The sequence below is a fragment of the Peromyscus maniculatus genome, chromosome 7, assembly GCF_049852395.1.
Source record: "Peromyscus maniculatus bairdii isolate BWxNUB_F1_BW_parent chromosome 7, HU_Pman_BW_mat_3.1, whole genome shotgun sequence".
Classification (NCBI taxonomy): domain Eukaryota; kingdom Metazoa; phylum Chordata; class Mammalia; order Rodentia; family Cricetidae; genus Peromyscus; species Peromyscus maniculatus.
The window spans coordinates 35,973,664-35,994,005 of NC_134858.1; the positions used below are offsets into that span (position 1 = coordinate 35,973,664).

Here is a 20,342-nt window from a genome sequence, read left to right on the forward strand (position 1 = left end):
TCACTGACTTCCCTTAGTAACCTGCTATTGCTGCTCATGGCTAGTGCTACAAAGGCCCTATGAACCCCGCTGGAAAATTGAAGAAGTAGACACAGTTGTGAGTTTTGTGTTTTATATTTCCCTATATTACCCCTATCCATTTTTGAGCCCTTTTTCTTTACTCCTCTTTACCAGAATTCTTGTGCAACACTACAAACACAACACTATACACATATAAACATCAACTTCTATGATTTTATGTAATTGTTTCATAACATTAATTATGTTTTCTGTGGTCCTGCTTTTTTTCCTGTGAAAGTACATTCAGGTAGACGTATCTTTTCTTCACTATTGGAGTCTCTGGGCTTTGCAGAAGGTATTTGTCATTTATCACATAAAAATATTGATTTATTTACTCATTTGCATATTTAAACATATATTCACAAACAATATAGACAAAATGTTATAATATTTTATTACCTTGTAACAGTTAATGTGTTAGCAACTTCTAGAAGTATCCTATATGTCACTAACATATGCAGGCACTCTGAAAGATAATATGCCAATTTTCACAATGGAGTATAGTAAAGATGCGTTATACATGGAACAAATTCCAAGATCTTTTATCTAAAATTTCTCTAAAGACTGCAATGTTGAAATAATGTCTAAAAGATGACATAAAATTGTCTTAGTCATCATGACACTAATATTGGTTTTTTGTCTCCAATATTGTGACATTTCTGTTGATTAAGCAATATATTTTGATTGCATAGAGAATATGCAACTTAGATCATTGCAATTTCTATCTTCCCAAAAGTGAGAATCTGGTTGACTAATTATGTCAAACATCAGTGTGGAGACCCACGACCCTGTGCTGAAAACTTGAGTGAAATGGAATTTAAATGTAGTGGACTAATTAGTTAGGATGAAGAAACCTCAAAACAGGAGAGCGTTCAGACAATACCACGGCTGGCTCCCCTGATAGCAGACTTTCTGTTAAATCAGTGATCATCCTACAATGTTACATGAGGTCAAATGACCTATATTTTGACAAGAGAATTTTGTTTCTTGACTCCTAGGAACACTCAGTGGTTTGTGGATTACTATATGGAAAAGTATCAGGCATTCTGATTTCTGTTGAATTCTATTATGTATTTCCTTCCACATCTGTTGTTCCCATAGTTCCTGATGAGCACTTGCTAGTTCTCCTTTCTCAGAAGGGCCATTCATAAAATCAGGCCTTTTAATACAACCAACTCAGAATACAGATTGTTATGGGCCAAGTCTCTTGAAATATTAATATTCATTCTGCTGTTTAGCTCAGTCCACCAGTTATTATTTCACTCTCTTGTATTCAGGAACATGATATCAGTCTTCTTTTATATCACTTTAGATACTAATTTCAATTTGCTGTCATTATTAGTGCCATCCATATATCACACTCCTATAGAACTATATGTGTTGCATAAGAAAGCAGGCTGAACAAGCCAGTAGGTGTCCTCCCTTCATGATACTTCAGTCTCTGCCTCTAGGTTCCTGCCTTGAGTTCCTGCTCAGACTTTCTTCATTGATGAGATATGACGAGAGTTTTAAGAATATATAAAATCTTTCCTCCTCACATGGTTTTTGATCATGATGTTTCAGCATGGCAATAGAAAACCTAACTAAGACTGAAAGGAAGTGCAACTGATGTAAAGTGGAGTATGAAAATTTGCATACATCCTAGGATCTCCAAGAACACATGCAACTTGTTCACATTTGCATGTACCAGCTGCTGTAGAATTTTCTTTTTTTTAATTATTTAAATTTATTTTACATACCAACCACAGTTTCTCTCCCTCATCTCCTCCCATTCCCTCATCCCACCTCCTTCCTCTCTCCCCCAAATCCACTCCTCAGAAAGGGTAAGGCCTCCCATGAAAGTCAACAAAGCATGACATAACAACTTGAAGCAGGACCAAGCTCTTCCCCCATGCATCAAAGCTGAGGGAGGCATCAACCACAGGGAACAGATTCCAAAACAAAACCAACTCATGTGCCAGGGATAGATCCCTGCTAGGGAGCCCCAAAACAGACCAAGCTACACAACTGCCACCCACATGCAGAGGGCCTAGGTTGATCCAATGCAGGCTCTCTAGCTGCTGGAAGGATTTTCTAAATCCCCATCATGATGTGTCTTATTTGACTATAATACTCCCCCAAATTTCAAAGCTATGTCTTGCTTTTCTCATTTATTAGAATTCTTTCCCCATTCTCATTCCTTTACATGAACTTGTATGTTTTTAGATGCTTTTCTAAAATGTAAAGTATTCAAAGGTTAGCATTTATATAATCTCTGCAACAAAATCTTTTTGTACTGGGTAGGCATGTTAGCAGAGTAATACTGAAGACATCATTCCACACCAAAGAATGGGACTGTATAGGTAACTCTGTATGGATACTCTGATGGTCCAGTGCCAAGTGAATAAATGTTGTTCTTGGTAGTCAGGATCTAAGAAAGTATTAGAGAGAATATTACCAAGGTCCAATGCCAATAAAATATCTCCCATAACTTACATCACCTTTCCTTTCAAAGGTACTCTCTCTATTTTGTGTGTACTGTTATAAGGGTGGAGGAGGCATATTGTCTTATTTAATTTCCTGGCATCTAAAATATTTCTATGGCTCAGCTGGCTTTTCCACAAACCATATTGAAACATAGAAAATGCTTTGAACTGTCAAATAATTTCTAAACTTCCAATTTTTGATGTTTTTTTTTACAATTCTATCATGGCTCCCAAGCCATGTACACTGCTTCATATGCACAACTTTCCCTAGGGTAGGCAATTTTCCATCTTCCCCATCATCAGAGTTCACACTTTCAGGTGTAATGTAGAGTATGTTCCCCAGCCTCCTAAGGTTCTCCTACATGTGAGAAATTTGTAGTGTAGCTCTCTTGAGTGTAACTGTTCTCAGTGTGGAAACTTAAGTTTTTCACCTGCTGTGGTATTATATCCGTCTACTGCTACCTATTCATCCTAGTACTTTTGAGGACATCATGAATTAAGGTACACTAGGTGTCCACTGAAGTTCAAGTATTTTGCACAGCAATAGAGGATTAAAAAAAAAACCACAACTCACTGTGGGGCCTTCATCTCTGCATATGGTCCTTTTTCAGATGCAACATTGGTAACTTTGTAACACGAGTTGCTAACCGGTCCTATTAACAAAAACCCCAGAGCCAGATTAGGCTTAAAACCTGAGAGATCAGAGGAGTAGGAAAAGCCACAGCTAACCTCACCTTACCTACACCTCAGTCTCCAAAGAGACTTACTTCCTGTATACCCATGCCTATATGCCTTTCTGTTCTGCCATCTCATTTCCTCTCTCCACCCAGCTACATCACTTCATCTTTCTGCCCAGCTCTGTCACTTTCAATTTGTCTGTACAGACTTCCAGACCTTTATGGTTAGTGCTGGCATTAAAGGCATGTGTCACCATGCCTGGCTCTGTTCCCCATTGTGACCTTGAACTCACAGAGATCTGGATGAACCTCTGCCTCCCAAATGCTAGGATAAAAGGCATTTGCTATTATTGCCTGATTTCTATGTTTAATATAGCTGCTGGCTTCTTCCTATGATCCTCAGATAAGCTTTATTAGGGTATACAATATTTTGAGGGACACAATATATCACCATGGAACTTCATTACAGGAATAGTTGTGCTTGTATTTAGCCCCTCAGAACTGTTTCCTCTGTAGGATGGCATACAGTGGGTACCACCTGTACATCCCCATATTTCATTCTTTCTATCATCCTGTGGTAAACTGCTGTTAAGATTTTTAAATCCTTCCAACTTACTTGACTTACTATTTCTACATTTTACTTTCCAGTAATTTTTACACCAGAAATTCTGGATCAATCAAAATCTTTCCATAATTGCATTCAAATAACTCTTACAGACCCCATCTTCTACTACCCACCCCTCCAATTTCTCAGTTTCTAACAGAATGGTTACACCTTAGGAACCCAATTGACATGCTGCTTTAAATCATTCAGCTCTACCACATCCTTTATAGCTCATTAAAATAACATTCTGCCACATGACTCATCAAATCTACTAAAGGTCCATAATAGTCTTTAGATCTCTTCTCAGCTTATTACTTTCTTAATCACACAGTCCCTGAACTATCCCGAGAGATTATAAGTCAATACAACCTCTCAGATGCCAAGTTCCATCTGTAGTGCCTAAAATTCCTCCACTGTCTATGGACTCTGATACTCATGGGAAATTCAGCTCAGGATAACCCAGTATCCTTAATTGTTTCTGAGACAACAATGTCAGATGTTAGTTTCCCTTACATTGGCATAAGGTATAAAGCCTTTGTCTCAAGGACTTTTATTTGTCAACTTCTCCACCCCCATGATACTAAGACTTACTTCATTTCTCCCCATGCCCCCAGAAATTCATGAATCAGAGTATGTGAGCTCATTTTAATTTTTTTATTAAAACTCTATCTCAATTCAAACAGATTGGAAATAGATTATTCTGGGATTATTAAAAGTTCTTACACTGGGTCATTGTTATATTTCCCATAGGCACACTGTACCATGGATTTTTCTTCTTTTATTTTAAAGGTCAGAACTTTTAGCAACCCTTCCTCACTCTTTCTCCTTAATATTTAATACCTTTTGGTTTCAAGTTGTTGGATTTCTAGAAAGGATCATTAGCACAGATATTTTTTTCAAAAAGAAATATGTGTATGTTCATGCCTTTTTATGTTTATGTGCACTACATACATGTAGGCCAGAAGGAGTGTCACATCTCTTGTAACTAGTGTTACAGGCAGTTGTTAACCAGTTGATGAAGGTAAGAGAACCTAACTTGGATCATCTGTAACAGCAATATGTGCTCTTTACTATCAAGCCATCTCTCTAGCCAAAAGATCTTATCTGTTGACACTTTCATTTGCCTCCTACCATATATAAGAAAAAATAAAGCAACATCCCCAATCTCATTCACCTTTTGCTTACCTTTCTGATAAAATAGTAGCTGATACAGATCATATACTCCTTATGTGCTATTTTCCCCTTATTGTCAATGTCCCCTTATGAGATAACTTCTTTCTGGGCAGAGCTGGGCAGAGCTGGGCAGAGCTGGGCAGAGCTGGGCAGAGCTGGGCAGATTCTTTTGCATGTCTTATTGTCCACATCAGGGGCCACACATCTGCTGCCATGGATTGCTTATTATCTTGTCCAATAGGTACTGTTTTTAGTGATTGTAAAACGTTTTCTAGCACATCTTCCATTTAGAGGATATATCTGTATTCATATGGCAGACTTCATTGATCATGAGGTATGCATCTTCATACAGCATAGAAGACAGCCACTCTAGGATCCCCTGAAGGATGCTTCATGTTCAGACAGCTCAATATTGATTGATCATCAATAGCAAGAGACATGCAAGTATGTCTACAACAAGGAGACACATTTAAAAACAAATATAGTGGTAATATATCGGAATTTTGGGTAATTGTACCTTCCTCAGGCAGATCAGTCTCAGGTGCACATAGTATCACTCATCACACAAGCCATACAATTGCTCCTCTACAACTCATCTTTGATTCTGTCAGTGTCTTAGTTTCTATTGTAGTGACAATGAACAAAAATGACATGAAGAGAAAGTGATTTATTTCACTTACGCTGTCAGGTAATAGTCCATCATTGAGGAAAGTCAGGAGAGGAACTCAAGCAGAGTAAGAAATTGGAGGCAGGAGCTGATGCAGACATCATTGAGGAGTGTTGCATGATAGTTTCCTACTGAAAGACTGTACTTCCTACCTTCTCTTGTGTCCAGCCTAGGCAATTTCCGAAGGGAGGAACAATGAGAGGGAATATAATATAATGTGGTAGTCACTTCCATCCCTATAAAATTTATCTTCTTCCTTTGGTCATCCTTTCATCCCACCAACATGGCTGTGGCGTTCTCTCATCTGTCTGAATGACATGAGAATTATGGCTCAACTATCCAAGTGAAAGATATCATGCTCCCTCGAAGTGTGTCTACCAATAAACATGGTCTCATCTATCTAAGGTCAGACTTGCCTCTCTCTTTATGCCTTTCTGCCTCTCATTTAATTGTCAGCATAAAAAAACCCACATAAAACAAAACAAGTTTAAAGTAAAGCAAAAATAGGTTTAATATAAAATAATATTTTAGATCAGTGTGCTGTATAGTTTTTATGTCAACTGGACACAAGCTAAAGTCATCTGAGAGAAGAAAATCTCAATTAAGAAAATACCCCAAATAAGATTGGGCTGTAGAGAAACATATAGGGCATTTTCTTAATTAGTAATTGATAGGCGAGTGCCCAGTCCATTCTGCCTGGTGCCAACCTGGGCTCCTGGCTAAAGAAACCATGAGGAGCTAACCAGTTATCAGTATCCTCTATGGCTTCTGCATCAGCTCAGGCTTCCAGGATCCTGATCTGTTTGAGTTCCTATCCTGACTTCCTTTGATAATGAACAGTGATGTGACCTTTTCTTTCACAAGTTGCTTTTGGTCATGGTGTTTCATCACAGCAATTGTAACCCTAAATAAGACAATTGGGGATATATACATAAATTGGTTATGAAATTTTGAGTTGTTGAGTAAAATTGGTTAAATTTACAATACATTTGGATGACAGGATGGTCCCAGGCCCAAGTGGTTCCCTTGAAGGAGGGCACCATCTAACAGAGTAACTTGCTTGCTAGCCTCAAGGATGCAGGGAAAATAAGATCTGCTAGAAGTCTACTGTTTATAGCTCCAGCTGTGCAGCCCTGAATAGCTCCAACCATGTTGGCCAAGCCAGAATCAACCTTCTCTTTATCCAAAGTTGAATTCCTCCTCATGTCTCCCACAACAGAGGGTTGGCTTCTCTTTCCTAGTGGAGGATCTCAAAGTCTGTACCCATATGTCAAATGTCTCAAACAACAGAGAGTCAAATAACAATCACTTTGACCTTAATGTTTCCTGAACTGACACATGAAGATGTGTGGACAGGGGAACCTTGTATCTAAGCCTACTACCTGGCTGGTATGAGACCTGCAAGCTAGTTTAATTGGTCAATTCTTCCTCTTAGCAAAAGCTACTTCAGGGGCAACACACTAACCACCCATGTCCCCTGATTAAAGGAGGTTGCCAGATACTCTGTCATCAAACTCACAGCTTTGGAAAGTTATTCAGAATGTTCAAGTAGTAATGTTGACAGTTGCTTTTTGTATCTGCAGAGCCAACAAATAGTTCTAGTAAGTGCTGTCCTAAGCCTTCAGAATCTTCAGGAGAGGATGAGTGGCATGAGGAAGATTCTCTACAATCTGGGCTCACCTGTGTGTTTTGAGAAGAAAATCTAGTCTCTATCTAGATATAGAGCACCAGGGTAAAGTGGGGGCTCTAATTAGTCTTCATAATAAAACTCAGAGTCAGATATCAGGGGTGAAAGCAGAAAGATTAGAGAAGCAGAATAGCCAAGCACTTAGTGACTTTTTACCTCTATGAAACTCAGACTGAAAGGAGGGGTGATCCCATCTCTGTGAATCCTCAGACTGAATGGAATGCTCCTGTCTCTATGAATCCTCAAACTGAATGGGCCCCTGTCTCTATGAATACTCAGACTGAATGGGCTGAGATCCTGTCTCCACCTGCATTATATTCTTGTGTCTACCTCCCTAGTGCTGGGATTAAAGGCATGAGTCTTCCATGTGCTGGGATAAAAAACTTGAGCCTCCCATATGCCGGAATTAAAGGCATGATCTTCCCAAGCACTGGGATTAAAGGTGTGCGCTACCACCAATTGGCTCCATTTTTCTTTTAGACTGGTTTTATTTCTTGTAGCACAAGGTGACCTGATCTTTCTGCTTCCTCCTCCCAATTACTAGGAATAAAGGTGTGTGCCACCACTGCCTGGCCTCTATGGTTAACTACAGCTAGCTCTACCCTATGATCTCTAGGCAAGCTTTATTTGTCAGAGCACAAACAAAATATCATGCAACACCAGGGCCAGTGCCTGCACTCTTGCCTTGAAGCCTACAAGGAGTATACAGGCTTTGGCATGAATGCTTGTGTATGTTTTCTAAGAATTTCCATAAGCCAATTGTCTTCATCACTATTCTATTGCTGGGAAGAGACACCATGACCAAGGCAACTCTTATAAAAGAAAAGAATTTAATTGGGATCTTGTTTAGAGTTTCAGTGGTTGGTACAGTATCATCATTGTGGGGAAAATTGTGTCACACAGTATCTGAGAGCTTTCATTCTGATCTGCAGACAAGCAGGCAGAAAGAGAGTCACTGAGGATGACAGCCTTTTGAAAAACCAAAATCCACCCCCCTCCCAGTGACATATATACTCCAAAAAGACCACAACTCCTAATCCTCTAATCCTTTCAAACAATTTCACTTCCTGATAACTAATCACACAAATATATGGGCCTACAGAGCTATTTTTACTCAAATCATCACATCAATATTTGTTAAAGCTCATTTTATTTGGTTATTTTACTTTACAAGTTATGCCTCTAAACATCCAATCTTTTCAAACAGAATGATATCAAGAAATGTGCTTACTGCTGTCAGTATGTGTTGACCTAGAGATTTGTCCATCTGCAGAAAGACTGAAGAGTTGGATTTGGCATTCTTTGTTAATTCAGGCTATGTAATATGTAACTTATTTATGATAGATCTGACATGGCTGCTGTTATTTTTCATCTGTTGGTTGAGTGTATAGAATGAGACTATAGAGATTAAGAAAAGTTCTGGTAATAGAATTAATTAACAAATTCTGGTTCTTTAGTATAAACTTTGTATAATGAGTAATTTACTTTTGACCTGGCAGCCACAGACTCATGCAGTAACTTAGGGTGTTCTAGAGTGTTCTACAGAAGTGCATATTGAGGAGGAAGCTAAGCAGTCCCTTTCTCAGGGAGTATGATTTTTAAATTGAATATCATTTATTTTAGGGAAACACACCTTAGAATTAAATTGTCTCTTTTCATGGCCTGACAATATAAAATATATTTACTGACAATCTTGGAATGTAAGTATAACAACTTAAAGTTAGCAAAATATGAACTAAGTCATTTTTAAAATACTAGATATGGTCATTTAAGATAATAGTCCCAATTTTTAAAATTTTTTAAATCAATTTGTTTCTAACCCCCAAAAATATTTTAATACTTAAAACAAATATATGTTTAATCATACTTGGAAGCAACGAATATCACTTAAATGCTTTTTCTTCAGATTCATTCCTTAGATCTTGATTTCAACTGGCTTTTCTTTTTTTTTCTTTTTTTTATAAAGGTTCCATGTACTTGTTTCTTATGCAGCATTCCAGTGTAAACAAATGGCTAATTACAGTTACTTTATCGTTCTATAGAATTCTGGTACATGTTCCAGCCAGCTGTACAATTGCATTTAACATTATGTTAACTTGGTTTAATCTTATATTAAACTCATGTTAATTTTGATGTAAAATTTTCCCTCATATAACTTTGTCTCTTAATGTTCCCCACAGAGTTGAACAGTTATTACCTCCTGACTTATGTTATGTATTTTTACCAGCTGTCAAGTTTTATCATGACCCCTTGGATGGACTCACTTCTGAGGCACTCTAACTACTGCATCTCTCATTGAACTTTCATTAGCCTCAAAGCAACTACAAGAAAGATTAGTGGTTCCAAACCTCTAAAAGCAGTTTGGGTGACTTAAGAAAATTGGAAGAATGGCCCAAGGGCCATCTAACTCATCCCTTTTTCTGCCACTCTGGACTTTGGTTTGGGACTCAGAATGAAGAGAGATGGACTGCAAACTTCTTTGCATCAGTTAACCCCTCTGTCTTACCAGCTCAGATCATCTTAGCATTCTTCAGGACCAGCTGGGGTCCCTGACCGCAGCAGTACTCCACAATTAAAAAGAGTAGATCTGACTACTGATAAGGAAGAGATGTGTGCCCACCTCTTCTGACATGCTGCTTCCATACCCACAAGTCCTAAAAGTTTTAAGATGGTGCCTAATAAGAGGAGGTCATACTAAACTTCAACCACAAGCCTCCTCCTATGTATAGGCTTCTGGTTCCCTCTCACTCTGGCTCCTTCCCTGGTTTTACCTTTCCTTCTTACTTTCCTCATACATATGTTTTTACCCTGTCTTATAAATGTTTTACTTACTGAACTTCACCCTCTACCCCAACAAAATGTACCACGTAAGCTCTCTCAATAGTTCTCACCCTATACTAGCTCCATTTGACTTGATTCCTCTGCAAAATAACCTTTTAGATGCTGTGGATAAACTGCCTTAAACTGACCTTTATCCTTTTCACCTCAGGCCAGATACAGTTCTTTACAACAGTCCTCTATTTTGTCCTGTTTCCTTCATTTGAGTCTCTGAATCTGCCTGTTTCTGCTAGCTCACTTTGGTGCAGCAGTCCTGGTAATGGGACCAGTCATCATCACCCTAAATTGACTCTCTGCCCACTTCCTCTCTCAGGCCCACTCTGTCTCTTCTTTCTACATCCCTTTGCCTCCTATAAACTTACTGGGCAATCACTTAGTTTTGTTCTGTAACCAAATCGCTTGTTTACATCCCTCTAACAATTATTTTTCCAGTCTCTTCAGGAATGCATAATGGCAACTGCATGATCCAGCCCAGCCGATCAAGTTAAAACTTCTGCTAATTAGCCAAAGAACCCCCTCCACCATAGGTCTTCCAGAGAACCAGAACTATCGCCGGCCCCCTCCCCAGCAAAGGTTCTCTTCAGCAGGAAAACAGACTTGTCTTTCTCCATATCCTCTTAGAATTTGGAATGACTATTTCCTGCTGAGACTACACTTCCCAGATTCCCTTGTGGCGGGGCAAGGCAACTCCAGAAGGGAGGTACTGTGAGTGGGGAGGTAATGTAATAGTGGTAATCATTTCCACCAGTATAAAGATTGTAGCCATCTTCTTCCTGTGGACTTTCTTTCATTAGCCATGGCATGGGGTCATTCGCTCATCTGCCTGCATGGGGTGAGGCATTCATTCATCCATCTATCCATCCATCCGCATGGGTGAAATCATGTCTGTGTGTCTGCCAATAAGCATTGGCCCGCCTAAGTGCAGAGGCCTCTTCATTTCTGACTTCTGTTTTTCCTTTAAGCCACCTGCAGAACTTACTGGCTTGCTCCTCCTCAAGGCTTGCTCAGCCTGCTTTCTTATAAAACTCAGAACCACCAGCCTAGGGGTGCCACCATTCACAATGAGTTGGGTCCTTTCAGATGAATCACTAAAAAAATAAATAAATAAATAAAACAAAACAAAAACAAATAGTTCTCAACCTGTGAGTCGCAAGACCCATGGGGGTTGCATATCGGATATTTACATTACATCCCTAATGGTAGCAAAATTACAGTTAGGAAGTAGCATCAAGATCTGCTACTCACATCACCAGGAAGGCTACCTGGAAAACAGGACTCCAAGAAAGACATGGGGATCACCCAATGACGGAGAAATGGATGAGATCTACATGAACAGCCTGGACATGAGTGGGGATAATGAACAGCAAGGGTCGAGGGAAAGAGAGCTTGGGGGACCGGGAGATCCCAGCTGGATCAAGAACAGAGAGGGAGAACAAGGAATAGGAGACCATGGTAAATGAAGACCACAGGAGAATAGGAAGAAGCAAAGTTCTAGAGATGTCCACAGAAATCCACAAAGATACCTCCCAATAGACTGCTAGCAATGGTCAAGAGACAGCCCGAACTGACCTACTCTGGTGATAGGATGGCCAAACACCCTAATTGTCATGCTAGAAACCCCATCCAATGACTGAGGGAACTGGATGCAGAGATCCACTGCCAGGCTCCAGGTGGAGCTCCAGGAGTCCAATTAGCGAGAAAGAGGAGGGTTTAAATGAGAGAGAACTGTTGAGATCAATGCTGGATAAAGCACAGGGACAAATAGCTAAACGAATGGGAACACATGAACTATGAACCAGTGGCTGAGGGGCCCCCAACTGGATCAGGCCCTCTGAATAGGTGAGACAGTTGATTGGCTTGATCTGTTTGGGAGGCATCCAGGCAGTGGGACAGGGTCCTGTGCTCAATGCATGAGTTGGCTGTTTGAAACTTCAAGCTTAAGCAGGGATTCTTGGCTCAGCCTGGGAGGAGGGGACTGGACCTGCCTGGACTGAGTCTACTAAGTTGATCTCAATCCTCGGGGGAAGCTTTGCTCTGGAGGAGGTGGAAATGGGGGGGGTAGGCTGGGGGGAAGGGGAGAGGGGCACAAGGGGGGAGAACAAGGGAATCTGTGGCTGATATGTAGAACTAAATTATATTGTAAAATAAAATTTAAAAAAATAAACTCAAAAAAAAAAAAACTATATGGTTGCGGGACACCACAACATGAAGAACTGTATTTAAGGGCTGCAGCTTTAGGAAGGTTGAGAACCACTGCCCTAAATGTTTGCCTACAGCCTGATCTTATGGAGGAAATTTGTCAATTGAGGTTACTTCCTCTCAGATGACTCTAGTTTGTGTCAAATTGACATTAAAAAAAAAAAGCCAATTACCTGATTGCAGGTGACTGCATTGGACTACTTCCTTCATGATAAGGACAATACTTTGTCTTTACTGCAGACTTAGATTCATTTACTGCTGTCTGAGCACCTCTAAATGGCTTTCCACAGCATACACATGTCTGATAGACTCAGGCAGGCTATACTCCATGTCTACTGCTTTCTGTAGCCATGTTGTCCCATGGTACTGGTGCTGCAACTAGGCTGCATTTCACCAATAGCTTCTCCTGTGCTCTCTTCATAGTTCAAAACCTCAACTTCTCTGTAGGGCCCCTTCCATCCTGGGGCTACTCTACCTTCACCAATGGCCTCTTCTGGCCTCTCACAGTGCCAAGTCTCAGTGCTCTCCATGACCCCTAATAATTGATTGTCCAATACAAAGTTGTCAACAACAAAAAACACTTAGTGGGTTATAATTATATATGAGGAAGGATATTTTGAGGGAAGGTACTGGAGGGAGGAAAGGGAATGGGGAAAGCAATGTAATTATATTTTAATTAAAATGTTTAAAAAATAAAAACAAAAATATTTTTAACTAAAAAAAACATATATGATCTTGGAGGGCTGGGCATGTGACCCAGTCATAGAAGGAGCACATTTAAGGAATCAAATTTGATCCTGAACACTGTAAACGCATAGCTAACAACAACAAATCTAACTTAAAGTTGATTTTGAGAATAATCGGTGAGTTGATACCTGAAATGTGTTACCATATTGCTGGAAAGAAAACTTTGATGAAGCAATATGGAAATATGGGATAGACTCCGGAGCATTTCCAATTTTCCTTAATAGATAAAATATAATAGAAGACTGAAGTTCACTATTGCTCAAAGTTGGACAATCCCTGAAGAGAAGGCCAGTCCAGATTAAAATATTGAGTCCCTGGGGAACTAAAGAGATGCAATTGCCCAGTGCATAAATGCAATTGCCTCATTTTCTGTCTATATCAAGCATCTCTTCTCTTGGAAGGCAAAAACCATACATCTACTTTTCTCATATTAAGAGGTACATTAGGTTTTTAAACACATGTGAGCTCTTTATTTTTTGGGGGGTGCCTAAACTGTCAACTGTGATAAGAAAGGCTATTCATATTTCCTGTGATTCCTCAGAAGACTAATAATTTTCTTAGATGTTATGACTAATAACTCAAAAAGATACCCAGGATAGAAAAGATTATTTTTATTCTGTTTCCTTTTATAGTTAAAGGAATTAAAGCCTCATAGTCTAATATCACACTTCTAGAATGATAGGAGTGAATTTCAGTTATAAGGAAATATCAAAGTTTGGTCTCATAAAAAAGCAAGTTTTCAATTAATAATTTCAATTAATAAATTATACTAATTATTTTGCTTTTATTTAACAACTTTATTGGTATATTTAAAATTATATATATATATATATGACATTTAAAACATTATGTTTTAATTAAAATATTAACTAATATTAACTAAAATATTCATTGTGAAATGACTCAACAATGAAGCTAATTCAAATGTGCTTCCCTGTTTATAAGATGCTTTTTATGCATTTTGTGTGCATACAGTCAGTGAGAAGGTATTTGAAGAAATGTCCTGTTAGTAAATTCCAAGTATATAATATAACATTTTGACCATAGTCAGCATGTTGAACATTAGAACCCAATTATGTTGCATAACTGAAAATATTAACTTTGGTTTGCATCAACTGATTTCCTTACTGACACCAGCAACCAACATTCTACTCTTTGCTTGTGTGAATCTAACTGCTTAAGACTGCAATTCAGTATATTTCATGTGGTATTCTCCCTCAATTTCTTGCCTTTTATATTTGCAAAATAGTCCCACACTGATACGATCTACCGTGATTTAGGATGCACAGTTTTCTTTCCAGTGTTTGCAGTCCTAAAATTCAGTGACTTCCCTGGGAGCATCTTGAAGGTAAGCAGAGAACATTCAGATTCTGAACAGAGTGCTTGCAAGGGTTTTACCAGCAATCAACTCCATGAACATTTCTCATGCTATTCCACAATTAAGAGTTTCTCTGTGTCAGACACACCTTAACCTTTCCTAAAATCAGTGTTCATGCTTCCAACTTTACTGAGTCCAATCTGGCACCTCATCATTAGGTTTCTATAATTTATATCTGGGCTAGGGAAGAAGCAAATTCATGAAGACATGGTAAGTGAGAACTATATGAACTTTTCCAAGGGAGATGTGAACAAATGGCTCCTTAGCTCAGCTAGGATACCAAAACTGAACCAAATTAATCTACTAAAGTTTAATTTGAAGAAACAATGAGTTTATTGAGTTTACTGCAACATGGATGAGGTGTGACTAATAGGAATATGGATGATCCCAAAATATCTACATCAGGGAAGAGTCTTATCCCAGGATGGATGATGACTTCCCCATAGCTGTGCAGGTGGAGTGCTCCTTTAGTTAACCTTCCATACCCTACATAGTCAGCACCTCAAATCATCATGTAAAACTGAGGCAAAATTACATACAGCTGAGAATTTAGAACAGAGTGAATACCTGGGATCTCATGTGGTGGTCTACTGAACCTCTCTACCTTCTTCTGTGAGGGAATATCAAGGCAGAAACTTGAGGATCTTTTGCGGGTAACCACAGCTTCTCTTAGTTGGATAGTAATGGATAGTATTCTTTGAAGCCAGCACCCTACACCAAATAGATAAGGGCAACTTTGTCTTGAACAATCCTACTTCATTCTTCTCCCCTGAATTTTCTAACAGTTAAATTAGAATATGGCAAATGGCAACACTGGGATCATCTTTGATGGTGAAATTAGTGATAATCTGTTATTTTCAATTTTAAGACTCTAATATAGGGTGTAAGACATTATATATTAATATGTAACATGAAAGATTTCTCCATTGATTCATTTTTGTTTTTTGTTTTTGTTTTGACATGGGATCTCTTGTAGCCTGTGGTGGACTTGAACTTACTATATATCCAAGGATAACTTTGAAGGCCTGAGTTTCCTGTATCTACCTCTTAAGTACTGGAGTAACGGGCATGTACTACTATACTTAGCAAGGAATTCTTTAATTTCATGTTGAGCATTTTCAGATATTGTCAAGTTATACCTTATATTTTTGGGACAAGCTACTGTGGGAAGATCTATACTGTCCTCCAGTTTTTCTATATTATTTTTGGTCCACAAATTGTCTTGGAGAAGAATGGTTCTGGCAAATGGCTCTATTGTGACTGAATTCATTCTCTTGGGATTAACAGATGATCCCAGACTCCAAATGCCTCTTTTCTTACTGTTTCTATTAATGTATATGATCACAGTACTGGGGAACTTGACTTTGATTATTTTAATTATGTTAAATGCTCATCTACACACCCCCATGTATTTTTTCCTCTTTAATTTGTCCTTTGTAGATCTCTGTTATTCTTCTGTGATTACACCCAAAATGATGATGAATTTTATACTACAGAAAAATCTTATCTCTTACATGGGTTGTATGTCCCAGCTCTACTTCTTTTGTTTTTTTATAATTTCTGAATGTTATGTACTGATGTCAATGGCCTATGATCGTTATGTAGCTATCTGCAATCCACTCTTGTATAACACTGCCATGTCCCCACGTGTGTGTTCTTATCTTATGCTTGGTTCATATTTGATGGGATTTTCTGATGCCATGATCCACACTGGTTGCATGCTCAGACTGACCTTCTGTGATGGAAACACCATCAACCACTATTTCTGCGATGTCCTCCCTTTGCTGCAGCTCTCCTGCACCAGCACCTATGTCAATGAGACGGAAATCTTCATTGTAGGGGGGAAAGACATCATTTTGCCCAGTGTCATCATCTTTGTCTCTTATGGCTTCATCATCTCCAGCATCCTCCAAATAAAGTCCACGGTGGGTAGATCCAAGGCCTTTGGCACCTGCAGTTCCCACATAATTGCTGTCTCTCTGTTCTTTGGATCATGTGGATTTATGTACCTAAAACCTTCTTCTGCTATATCAATAGACCAAGGAAAAATATCTTCCATTTTTTATACCATTGTGGTTCCAATGTTGAACCCCTTAATATATAGCTTGAGAAACAAAGATGTTAAAATTGCCCTAAGAAATATCCTGAATAAGAAGAAGATTTTTTTATAGTTACAACATAGAGATTTTTAGTGTTGCATACATATTTTTTAGTCACAGTTTTGTACAGGATTCATAGATGTTTCTATCATTATTGTTCCTTTTAGCTTTTGCCTGTTTAGGAATAGTTATAAGTGATATTTCTTACTGTTATTATAAAATGTTTCTTAGAAAATATGAAAGAATCTGACTTTGATTAAAGTAACAATAGGTTGCCATCACTTTACTGTGGACAGTTTTTATTTTTATTTGAAATAAATTCAAGATCAGACATTCTGTCTGTACCATTCTCTTTCTTTCCTTCATGAGGGAAGAATATGTTGCTTTCAAATACCAGAAAGGAATTAACACCAATCCTTCTTGATTCACAGTTAATACAGCATATCCTGCAAATGTAAATTCTGTGCAGTAAATATTTTTGTCAGATGTGTTATACTTGCCTTGTGGAAATAAAACAATGCCTATTAGTATGTGAATATATAGCTATGTTATAAACAGGATTCTGAAACTTAGAGAGATTGGTAGCTTACATTATCTCCCACATCTACTTATGACAAAAATCAAGAATTCAAGCACACCATATTATTCACCACACTTTTTGTCTGCTTTTCCTGAAAATCCATTAAAAGACAGTGTGAATAATATTTCTAATTAATAATTTAACTTCTTTGTTTTATAAGGTGAATTTCACTAAAATGTCTGTAACATTTTTCACTTTATTACTTACCTGTACTTTGTTTCTTTTTGTTCTATAAATCCACATAAGAGTTGCACCAAAGTGAGGAGAGCTTGGGGGAGTGGTGGGAGGAAAAACTGTGGTTGGGATGTATTATATGAGAGAATAGAAGAATATATTTTTAATCATAAAAAATCACTTTATACTTTGATGAGGGAAAAAGTTCCATCACTTTTTGTTGAAGAAAACTGTTTCATTGGAGGTCCCTTTTCTTGGGAAAAAGGATGGATGTGCTGCTTTGTGAATCTTTAGTTACTGTAATTTCTCTTCTTTACTCATAAAACATTGGTCATTCTTATTATTCATGATGAAAATTGCTTAACAGAGTTTCAAGATTAAGAGAAAATATTATGGGCACATTGTGAGGAATGAAGAAGAAAGGAGTCAACTTCAGGACACACAGCAGTGAATGGTTGTTGAAACTCAAGGTGGAAAGAAATCAGTTCAGATACAAAACAATGGAGGAAGTGGAACCTCTGTTTCTCTTTTGTAGAAGACTCTAAAAAATGTAGGCTATAGAATTTCTCTGGAGATATTGGGTTATGTTACTTAGCACTAAAGAATGACTAATTCCAGCAGGCAGAAGGCTTTGTGTACAACTGAATTACTGCATCAGTCTTGTTTTCCTGCATTATTCCTAATGAATTTTAAGGTAAAACTTCATGTCACTTGAAAGAGTAATAAGACTTTTGGGATATGTGATTCATAAATAAAAAACTTAGTGGCAGTCCTCTTGAAAGGATGCTGTATGTTTTCTTAAGAGAAAACAGGCAAAGGATGACAAAAGTGAAATTCCCAATCTGATATCATGGCTCAGTTGAAATGCTTGTGTTTTGTTTGTTTGTTAATATAATAATAACATATGCCATTTCCTCAAGTTCTCTATTTCCAAGATTGGGGATTCAGAAAGTTTATGTAGGTGGTTTGTCATTTCATTTGCTTGGTTTAGAGTGTTTGGCACGTTTTGATTCCTGGCTTTTGATTTCAAGTCTTCACTTGTGTGAAGTTATTCCAATATTTTTCACAAATTTTATTTATCTAAAATAGTTTAACTTCAAAGTAGTATCTTTTCATTTTTTCCTTTATATACCATAACTTTTGGTAAAAATCATTTTCATTATGCTGCATAGTAGAATTATATCTCAAAGTGGGTAAATTCCAAATGGCTTTAAGTTAAAATTGGTCTTCAAATTGATTGTGTTAGCCTAAATGTATAGGTTAAGGACTAATATAGAATTTCACTATGATTCTGACACATTTGGGTTTTTTTTTTTGGCTCTAGCTTTGGGACATTTCATTATTAATTCCAGCAATTTTAAGGGGATAAACAGGTCACTAGATGGGCTCTGATGTACAAATATATACCATTATACATTGAAATCCCACCCTGCAAAGATCCTGAGGGCAGGTCCACTGTTTTCCTCAGTGAGGAATCTGATGTAATCATCTGCATGTTTTAAAGTTTTTCTCAGACAAAATTTTAACCATTTTAACCATTTAACTATCTCAGACAATAGTTTAACCATTGACAAAATCAGTAGTACCTACACAGCTTGTTAACATATTGCCTCAGGAAGACTGTTAGGCACTGCTTCCTTTTCAGCAGCGATCTGTCAATCTTTGTTATAACTAGGAAAATTTCAGAAGCCAAAGGGGGAGAGAGTCTCTTCCAGCTTCGTAGATGCTGATGCTGATGCTCAGAGATGACACCAAGTTGCTTCAAATCACAATCGAAAGTGATGTGATTGATACATGGACTTTTCATTCAAAATCAATAATTATAAAACAAAACAAAAGTATGATGATTAACACAGAAATCCACATGTGGTGAAAGTCCAGAGAATAAGAGACCATGGGATGTACAACCCTATTGGAACAACTGTATCACACCCCTCCTCCTAAGGCTCAGGGTTTGTTCTAGCAGAAGCAGAAAGATTTTAAGAACCAGAGGTGGTATATGACCACAAGGAAAGAGTGCTTTCTGGACACAACAGTTCATTTACACATATTAATTCCAGCTAGTCGTGGCAGCATGCCCAAGAACTAGGTAAGTGCAAGCCAGACACAATCTGAATATTAAGAGGGAAAGTAGATGTGAAGTCCTGCTCTTGTCCAAAGAGGCAGAGTCAGTTTTCTTTAAGGGGGTGGCTCTACTCCAGTGGAAAGCCATGTACCTAAGAATCTATGGGCAGCACAAATTGGATGTGATGGACTTACAAAATACAAAGGAAGAGGGGGAAATTGAGGGGGTAAGGAACAGGTAGTGGAGCTTGGGGAAAACAGTGAACATGGTCAACATACATTATATGAAAGTTTCAACCTTTTACAAAAAGAATAAATAAGTGCAACAATAATTGTTTAATGAGTAAAAGTGCTTATATACACAGGAAGAACAAATACTAAACTAAAAAAATGTTCAGAAAGCATTTTAGTAACTCATATTTTATATTTATGTTTATATATATATTTATATTTATTATAATTTTTTTATATTTATATTTATCATATTTTATAGATTTATTGCTAAGTTTTGATGATTTAAATATCCATAATTTACACTGGCAGACATAGTAAATGGAAATATAAGGTAACATCTGTCATCATCCTTTTTTGGGGTACTTACCTTGTTCCAGAATCATCAATGTATGCTTGAGTACCATATTTCACTTAATTTCATATCACAGTTATCTCAGCCATATGATCAGTTCAAGTGAGGCTAAGGTAGCTGCTTCTCTCTTTCCTCTGGAGCACATATTTATTCCAAGGGTCTTATAGTGATATGGCCTACAACAGTCATACACATCACAGATGCCATTCCAAGACTAGTGTCTTTCCCACATTATCTTTGTAACATAAAGACAAACGACAATCAGGCTTGTTTGAGTGGTGAGGCTATAAAAAAATCCAGAGGAGTTTTTGAGTAGAATCAGCATGGTGGAAAAAAAGAATGGA

At 37.9% G+C, this 20,342-nt stretch overlaps 1 protein-coding gene across 1 annotated transcript; it reads left to right on the top strand.

Annotated features, from left to right (window-relative positions):
- The first annotated feature begins 15,718 nt into the window (after nt 1–15,718).
- On the top strand, nt 15,719–16,666 carry LOC102912625 (olfactory receptor 8B3-like). The gene has a single exon (XM_006992563.3). The coding sequence runs from the start codon at nt 15,728–15,730 to the stop codon at nt 16,664–16,666; it is 939 nt and encodes a 312-aa protein (XP_006992625.3). The 5' UTR covers nt 15,719–15,727.
- Nucleotides 16,667–20,342: the final 3,676 nt, after the last annotated feature.

Coding starts and splice junctions, on each gene's coding strand:
- LOC102912625 (XM_006992563.3), top strand. CDS start 15,728: ATGGTTCTGGCAAATGGCTCTATTGTGACTGAATTCATTCTCTTGGGA.